The sequence below is a fragment of the Acinonyx jubatus genome, chromosome E4, assembly GCF_027475565.1.
Source record: "Acinonyx jubatus isolate Ajub_Pintada_27869175 chromosome E4, VMU_Ajub_asm_v1.0, whole genome shotgun sequence".
NCBI classification, from domain to species: Eukaryota; Metazoa; Chordata; class Mammalia; order Carnivora; family Felidae; genus Acinonyx; species Acinonyx jubatus.
In genome coordinates, this window is record NC_069395.1 from 13,463,318 (window position 1) to 13,472,435 (window position 9,118).

Genomic DNA, 9,118 nt, shown 5'->3' on the forward strand with positions numbered 1-9,118 from the left:
GTGGGGCTGAGCAAGGAGGGGCCAGACCCTGAGAGGTCTTGGATTTTATCTAAGAAATCTGAAATCTTACCTAAGAAGCCTAAATTCTCAAGGGCTTCCTATACGAAGACAGACAGCACTAGACCCAGTGAATTACCAGCCCTTCCCGCCTTTGTTCCCCAGTCTCTTACGCAACCAAGGTCACCTAAAGCCCGATCCAAGTAAGCAAGGGAAATGGATCCATTGAGTGGAAGTAATACAAAGACAAGAATGAAGTGAAGGTACCAGTGATATTCCAGGCTGGCGGGAGTAGTTCCCGGAGCCCTGCTTTTAATCCCACTTTAATATCTCTAAAATCCCTCTTTTTAATGTGTCTTACAATTAGCGGCATGGTAGAATTAATGGTCAGTGATATTGCTTTCTTGGTGCCACACAAAATAATGGTGCTTCTGAAAATCAATGATGTTTGAGATTCAATGAACCAATAGCTGCAAAGAAGACCTACTACGTGCTGCACGCAGAGCTAGGCGCTTCTTTCCGCAGGCCTTCCTCCCCCCCGACAACCCTAGGACACAGGCATATTCTCCATCTTTAGAAGGGAAGAAAGCGAGGCCTGGTAAAGTGAAGGTAACGGCCATGCACACAGATATTCCAGAATAGCTGAAGAAGAAGGTAATGCAGAGACTGTGGGGAAGAGGTCAAAGGGCAGTTTTATGCAGAGCCAAGGCCACCAAGCCGGCCCCAGGGCGCAAGGTGGTCACAGGGCAGTGCAGTTCAACACCCACTTCCGGATTTCCGACGTTAGGAAAGAAACAAATGACTACCCACCCCGCGGTGGTTGCAGCAGGATGCGAATTTCTCCTTAACAAGTGAAGAGGCCGGCTTTGAGTCTAGGCAAACCCATCCAAGAATCTTTAGCGAGCTATTTAATTTAAAATACCTGGAGAAGGCTGAATTCCTAGGTTTAAAACGATCTTTGTTTAAAGAATATTAAACAACAAAAGCGCACCATATGGTTTCAAAATGACAATGGAAACATTTGTTTATCTGGGCCAAAAGCACATTTCATCAAGCTGTTCCGAATCTGCAAAGTGGAATACACCCTGCAGGAGAAAGGCTGCCTGCGTAGAGCGAGCACATCTGGCAAATCCAGATCCTCTCTCCAGGATCCGTCAGGACCGGAAATGCTACATCAAGACAGCTGAAAGGGCTGTTTTCAGAACTCCTTCTCGCAGCCTCTCTGCCCTGAGGCTGCTCACCTTACAGCAGAAAGCGGGGAGGGGGGTGGGAGCGGCGGCAGGGGGCGGGGTCGGACCGAGAGCCACCCGGTGGTCGCCAGCACGCCCGCCCAGGGCCCCGGCTCCTCCACTCCGTCTCCCTAACCTTCTAAAAATGCAGCCCGAAGTGTGTTGTAATCTCTGGGCGAAGGCCTAACAGTCAGTGACCTCCTCGGTGCTAACCCAGATTTGATGTGGGATCAGCAGTGAGTCATTAGCCCTTTTTTTTTTTTTTTCGCGTCTCAGTTTCCTCTAGGAAAAATGATCTGTCATTCTTTCATATCTTTATATGAAAGATGCTCGGACTAGGTTACATCAGCGTCTTCTCGCCAGGGAAAAGTCAGAATTTAGAAAGTGCAGCTCCGTGAGTAGACCCCAGGGGTCGCTGTGGAGACACAGAGGGCTCCAGGTCCCTCTGCCAGGTCAAGAGGTCCCCACCTGCCCCTCTAGCTTCGCAAAGCCCAGCCTCCACGGGATGGGGACGCCTCAGGAGAAGCTTGCAGCGAGCTTGGTCTCACCTGGCAACAAAAGCGGCCCAACTCCTTCGGTTATAAACAGCATCTTTCTCCCAGTCTTTGAAAAGCAAAAGGAGGAAAGGAGAGGAAATCCTGAAAGAATGTGACCTAAGTTCAATGGAACCACAGTCAGGCACTAGAGTTAGGACAAGCAATGATACAATTAAAAATGCAGAAATTAAAGTCTGGTCCATTGTGTGTTAATAACTCAATCATGGTAGAAGTCAAGGGGTCAAATCCGCTTGTCTTTGATCTTGCTCTCTTTCTTTCTCATACCTCTGGACACACAGAATCTTAAAAAATAAAACCCCTGAATATAAAGCAAAAATACTACTCTGTTCCAGCAATTGCTAACATTTGCCTTCATTGGGCAGCTGGCCAAGAGTCCAGCAATCTGTATACAGAAAGACATGTCCATGAATAGAATCTTAAGTCGAAGTCACCAAAACCATGGTGCTATTGGTATTCATTCTACATTCCATGATTTCACTTGGAAAATTACAGGGGAAATAGAAAAGGAGGTTGTTTGCTATTGAATGCTTAACTCTCATGTGCCACAATTACAAAGGAAAGCTCATGGTGATGTCTCGGGCTGTAGCTTTCAGTTTATCTAACTCAATTGGATAGAATGAACCAACACAATTATTTACTTTCTTCCGGTGCCTAGGGTGGAGGGTCTACTCTTCATTAACACGAACTGCTGATTTTCCTTGCAAGGAAAATCCAAGACTGCTCCTCACTTCTTCTTGCTCTGTTCTAACATCACATTGCTGCTGCCCGAAGTCACTGATGGGTGGGGCAACATCATTATTTAGGCTAAATGAATGGGGAGTTTTGATGTCTTCAATTTAGGTGCTCGAAGAGCATAATAAGAATGTACATATCACACCAAACTGGTCCAGTACATACTCGCACTTAATTAAGATAACTTTCCGATTATCTTTCTATTCCATGCTCTCAGGTTAATGTCCTTTTGGACACTCAGTTATTTTATGGTTAGGATATTACTTTTAAAATGGCACTCCTAGCAGAACTGAATAAGCCAAAATCAATACCAGGCTTACTAGGGCTTCTCAACATGCACATTGTTGACATTTGGGGCTGGACGAGTGTCTGATGTACGTGGTGGTGGGAGTGGAGGGGGGGAATCTGTCCTGTACATTTTAGGGGGGTCAGCAACAGAACCCGGCCTCTACCCAGTCAATGCCGGTAGCACCCCTTCCCTACCAAGTCATGACAACCGAAACTGTTTCCAGACATTGCCACAGGTTCCCGGGAAGGGAGGGGGAGGGCGGAATCACCACCTGTTAGGATCCCAACACTGCCCGATCTGTGATGATGAAAAAAGTAAGAGGAAAGATAGAAAGTGAAACTTTCTCTTTCTTCCCTTGATTGTCCAAGCCTCTACCGATTCCAATTGTCAATCATTTGGATTCTTACCCTAGTTGACAGAATCACTCTCAAAATTTCTAAAGCTGTGTGCAGTGTCTTTCAAATCAATGTGCCTTGAACATCAAGTGCATTGTCAAAAGGACTAGACGGCTACTAATTCCCACTGGGTAAACTATCCGTAAACCTTAGCATAACTCCACTTTGAGCCTTAAACCAACAGCATGTGAAAAGATCAATATGAATAAATTCAAACCTAATCAGACCCCTTCTTTAAATGTTGACACAGTATTATTTATATCCCATAAATACCTTCTTGACTAAAATTCATCCTAGGAGATTGGCACCTGGCCAGTTCTATTCATATTTACTATATTTATACAGTATGCTGGGCCAAGGATAATATTTAAAACAAAATATGCCTGAGGGCATATACAATATCTCTTATATTTTTACTTTTAAATCTCCACATTGCTAAAAATATTTAGTCTGAACTGTATAAAATGTCCCACAAAGGGCTATCAGCAATCTGTAATGATATATAGCTCATTGAGTATAATTAGAGCATATTTGTAATATTTGAGCTGAAGTCACTCCCTGAACACTAATAAGTTGGTGGTAAAAAGTGAACCAGTGATCTTTCCCATGCCTTCATCTCTGGGGCTTATGACCCTTGCCGGATTCACTGCAAGAAATGACAGGCACACTCCTCCCCACGGTTACTTCAGTGACGCCCGAGTTAAAAGCTGGGTGGAATGTCCTAAAGAGGGAAAGCTGGTATATAAGCCAATGCTGTACTTTCAATTTGCTCTTTAAAAATATGGTGGAGTGATTTCTTCTTTTCTCCCTTTTTTTTTGGAAGGCTTCACTATATTCCAGTATAACTAGAAAGTGCTGGAAAATCAGTTAACCTACTTTCTATAAAATTATCCACAGCCCTTGCACAGTAGTATCGAATCTGCTCTTAATATGGTTTTCTGCTCCTAAACTTCCATAGAAGGCTGCATTCTTTGTATGAAAACTGATAGGATCTGCATATATTTTTTATACCGGACTTATCAGAGCTTTTAATCTATTTGGTGGCCGGAGGTAGGATAGAGAAGAGAATCCACAGGCTGATCTTCAGTGACATCCTCTGAAATCCCAACAATCTGAGGATTTTTCCAATTTGCTGATGATCATTATTCTGGGCTGGATCATCTCAGCAATTTGGACCGAGATGCACCAGAAAGGGCAAGGAATCAACACCCTCTTAGGTAACTTGCTCTCTCCACACCTGTCTTAATGAGGAGCAGAGATCAGACCTCCTGTCTGTTATAAAAGTGCTGGCAATTCATCTGAACTTTCGCAGGTAAATACGGTGCAGATTCTATATAACCTCCCTACCTACCAGCCCAAATACCCGTAGAACGGATACACGTGCTTGAGAAAGCACACGGACTCACTCGACTTTCTGTTTGGTCTCAAGCACTGTGGGCCAATTACAGTCAACTTTCTTTCCTAATATCTCCTTGGCTCCACCCCAGGTAGAAAGCTTTACTTCCTGAGGGGTAAGCGGGGTGTCTGCATTTATCACCGCGGTTGAGGAAGGCCCTCATGACGGTACTAAAACCATCCCGCTGGCCAGGATCCCCCGCATCTGCTCTGCTCTTGAACAAGAAGTCGAGAAGGTGCAGCCAAAGAAAGGTGGCCAGGAAGACTGGGGTTAGATACACGGGCTGACGTTCTGAGACCTGCAAGTACAAGCCATGGGAAAAGTCGCAGGACTGGGACTTGTCAGACTAAAAAGAAATATTAAGAAGGAGAAGTACCACCCTGCAATTAGAGCCTCTAGGACAAAAGTACTAAGATGGCCATATTATCTATTTAGGCAAGACACAGAGACTTTGTGAAGGCGGCCAGCAAGTATATAGGGCATGGAAAGGGGAGGAGAGAAATGGGCAACCAATGAAAAGTTTATGACTGGGGATTTGGAATAGCAAATGTAGAAGCTTTTTTTCTTCTTCTTCTTCCTGGTATTTAACCCTCTCAGGTATCACTGGAGGATGATGCTTTTTTTTTTCTTTCCTTCTTTTTTTTTTTTTCTTTAAGAACTTGGATACCATTCTCAGCTAACTGTCCTCTCCCCCCCCCCCCCCCCCCCCGCCCAGGAACTGCACGATAAATCACTTTACTACTCCCTCTGCTACTATATGCCAGCTGCCCTCCGAGAAGCCAGTTTAAAAAAAGAAAAAATCGGCTGTCTTCTACCCTACGTGAGATTTAGGAATGCACCAAAGTTACTGCAAGGAAGCCTGTGCAAGGGCCGGGAGCCGAGGCTCTAGGAGTAGGAAAGATAAACGGTAAACCCCGTGAGGAAACCGATCTGCTCCAGCAGCGATCTTAAGACAGGTCTGAGTGGATTCTGGAAAATAACGCCAAGTAAAACGCTTTTAAGCCCCGTCAGAAGCGACGTTGTCCCTTCTACCACTCCAGGTGAACTCAAAAGGGGACATGGTGACGAGGGCTCGCTCTGCGGGGAGTGTAAACACCCAGCTGTGGCAACAGATGCGAGAGTCGAGGGTGTCGAGTTAGTGTTCGAGGGGTCTCCAAACCGGGTTTTGTGTCAACGATGCTGACATTTTTCGGGGCGTTAGAGACAATAGGGAAGGCTTGGGGAACCCGCTGATAGGTCGGCCCGGAAAGGGGCGCCTTCCGGAGAGGCTAGCTCTGAGCCACTTTTTTTTTAACCCTTGGTGCGCCGGCCCGGCGGGCTCCGCGCCAAGCCAAGAAAACGAGCCCACCGGGACGTCGCAGCTTGACCCTGCCCTAGGGAGCGCCTCTCGTTTGACAGAGGAGGGGGGGCTGACTCCTGGCTGGTGGCCGAGAAGAGACTTTCGGGGGCCAGAAGGACAGAATCGCGCCTCGTACGGGACCGAGGCGTTGGGGGAAGGGAGAAATGGAGAAAATTAAGTCGAAAGTCGCCGACTGCAAGCCTAACGTTCTCAGGCACCCGACTGGCGAGGAGGTGGGTGGGACGGAGGACGGGGGGGGGGGGGGGGGGCGGGGAGCGCAGACGGGGACCCGGAGCGGGAAGGGCGATCCCTGGAGTCGTGGCGGCCCCGAGAGCCTCGGGCAGCGCTAAGCCTCGGGGAATGGAAGCGAAAAACAGTACTTACTTTCCGAGGGGAAGAAGGGCGGCATGTCTATTTTGTAAACCTCCTTGGCGTAGTACTCCTCGTCGCTCCTCTCGCGCTCGCAGGCGGCCGCCCTCCGGCTCGCCTTCTCCTGGAGCAAGTCCCGGGTGCTGTTGTAGATGGAAATCACCTCCGGGGGGACTTCCTCGGGCTCGGGATAGTCTTCTGGGGGGCTGGTGAGCTTCAGCTTGCTCAGGATCTGCCCGCGGATCGCCTCGATCCTCTTGCGCATGAACTGGTCCATATCGAGCGTGCTGCAGGTAGACAGGCTGAGCGCGGCCGTGACCAGATGCAGGAGCAGAAAAGCGCTCAGCACACAGTAGTGCATTTTTTTTTTAAAGGTGGAAAAAGTTAAAAAAAAAAAAAGGTAAAAAAAAAAAACTAAGAAAAAAAAAAGAAACCGACAACTCTCAAGTACAGATCAGGTAGATTTTTTTTTTTTAATGCGAAACTTTTGCAAACAATCGAGAGTCAACGTCCAATGGAAAAAGGTATCTTGCTTGAATTCCTTTAAAAAGAAGATGCAGGTCGTTCCAAAAGTGGAAACATTAACACACGGTGGGCAGGGAGAACCCTAACTTTGGGGAGTAAGAAAAAGTTTTCTTGGAGCGACGAGTTGGGGAGGGGGGGGGGAAGAGACGAGTGGCTATTAGGCAGGAATAAATTTAAGAGGAGGAAACGGAGTTCAGTGTGTCAGTTTCGGGTGCGGAGTGGCGGATCTGAACTCGGCTCCTCCGGCCAAAAGGGAAGAGATGAAAAGGTCCCGGGGCTGGCAGCTGGCGAGCTGGCGGGAGGGGCGCCGGGAGCGCTGTGCGGGGGGCCGCCGAGGCTGGCCGGGCGGTAATTTAGGTATTTAAAGAAGGAGCGGTTCGGCCCTGCCTTCCACTGCGGCGCTGAGAGCAGGAGCAGCCGCGGCTCCGGAGCGGAGAGCGCACACGTGTGTGAGTGTGTGAGTGTGTGAGCGAGTGTGTGTGCGCGCGCGCGTGTGCGCGCGCTGGGGGCGAGCCTGGCGCGCCGCGGGGAGGCGGGTGCGCTCCGCACGGCGCTCGGGACTCGGTCGGGTCCTGCGCGGGCCGCGGCGGCGGCGGAGGCGGCGACGATCCTGCTCCCGGAGCTGCGCGCGGTGGCCGACACCCCGGCCGGCGCGCGCCGACCCGCCCGGCTACTCCACGTCGTGCCGCCGCTCGCAGACGCGTCCAGCCTCCAGCGCCCTCCTTCTCCTGCTTCTCCTCCTCCGCTCGCTCCGGACGCCAACCCGGCCACCGACGACCAGCTGCCGCCGTCGCCTGCAGCCCCGGGGACGCGCTGACTAGGGAGCGTTATTCCTTAAGGGGGCTGCGAGAGGGGTCCCTTGGACTCTCACCCTTCCCCACCCTCTCCTGGGTTCTCTCCCACTCGGACTTTCTCGCTGCGGGTAGGTGGGCACTTGGCACCCTGAAAGAGACCCTGTCCTTTTCCTTTCTGCAGCCGGGCAGCTCCTCACTTTGTTCCCGAATGGCTCCCTAGACCGTTATACTATGTTCCCCATCCCTGTCCCCGTGTCTCCGTCACTTGCGCTCCTGCTCTTCTGTTCCTTTCTCTGCCTCTCTCTCGGTCTCTGCTTCTCTCTCCTGTCTGCCTGCCTCTCTCTCTCTCTCTCTCTCTTTCTCTTCGGGAGCTTCTGGAGCTCCCCTCGGAGCGGACCTTCTGCTGCCAGCAGATAACATCACGATCTTGCCTGGGAGGAGAGATTTATAAGTTCTCCCTGAACCACGTGTTTGCCTTCAACAAAGTGACGTGCTAGGATTACAGTCAGAAGTCCTCTCGTTTACTTAGACCACGAGCTCTCCCTGAACCGTTGAGGGGGTGTGGAAATGAGGACGGCTGTGGGGAAGGGAGGGAGGAGGTGGAGTGTGCGCCCTGACAACAGTGATTTATGGTATTTACTTTATATAGTCATTTTGGACGCGTCTGTTGAAGGACAAGCTATCAAGCCTCCCGTTTTTACTCAGCATGGCTCACTCACAGCCTCCCAAACCGAATCACTTGCTCTAGAATGTCTTTCCTCTTATACTGTACACACACACACACACACACACACTCTCTCTCTCTCTCTGTCTCTGCAAATGAGCATCAAACAGTTTATTCAGGATTCACCCAACCCTGAGACCTGCTTCCAATCCAAGATTCACCTCTTACTTTTTTAGTGGAATTATTTTCTGGGATTCCACCAGACTGTTGCTAGTACCTTTATCCTGAAGCTTATTACAGTTTGCTGTTTACTGTCTAGTCCTCCATTTGACAGTGAATTGCTGAAAACATAAAACAGATCTTCATCTTTTTTATCTAGAGAATGAAATCCATTTACTTGTTTCATTCTTGAAATGAATGAATGGGTATCTTAATTGGCTGCCCACACCACTTTTTGCTATGGCTCTCTCTTCACCTTCTTCCCCAGCTAGACATGAGTAACCACCTTCATTCTTTCCATAGCATACATCCAGGAAGCTGCAATTGTAAAGTGTTTGATGTCTGCTGTTGGGCACTACATACAACTTGACATTTTCTGTTTCACTCTAGCCTCAGATGAATCCAAGAATGATTCTTGCCACTGTTCACTTTTCCCTTTGTCTTTATTTTATTTTATTTTATTTTATTTTATTTTATTTTATTCAGTTACTCAAAGTCAGCATTTTCATTTCATCATGACTGTGGCCATACTGCCTAGCAGATGATTTCAACTGGAAACTCTGTTGTTTTCCCCCAAACTCAAAGCCTCTACATTAATTCCTTTGTTCAGATG

General features: G+C 48.7%; 1 protein-coding gene across 3 annotated transcripts in view; it reads right to left on the minus strand.

Annotated features, from left to right (window-relative positions):
* TGFB2 (transforming growth factor beta 2) overlaps positions 1–8,054 on the minus strand; it is an 85,324-nt gene extending 77,270 nt beyond the window's left edge. The window contains exon 1 of one of the 3 annotated variants that reach the window (XM_027074984.2): positions 6,319–8,054. In XM_027074984.2, coding sequence (XP_026930785.1) covers positions 6,319–6,664 — 346 coding nt within the window. In that variant the 5' untranslated portion in view covers positions 6,665–8,054. The remainder of the gene's footprint in view (positions 1–6,318) is intronic. The other 2 variants (XM_015077376.3, XM_015077377.3) reach the window with 2 other exon arrangements.
* Positions 8,055–9,118: the final 1,064 nt, after the last annotated feature.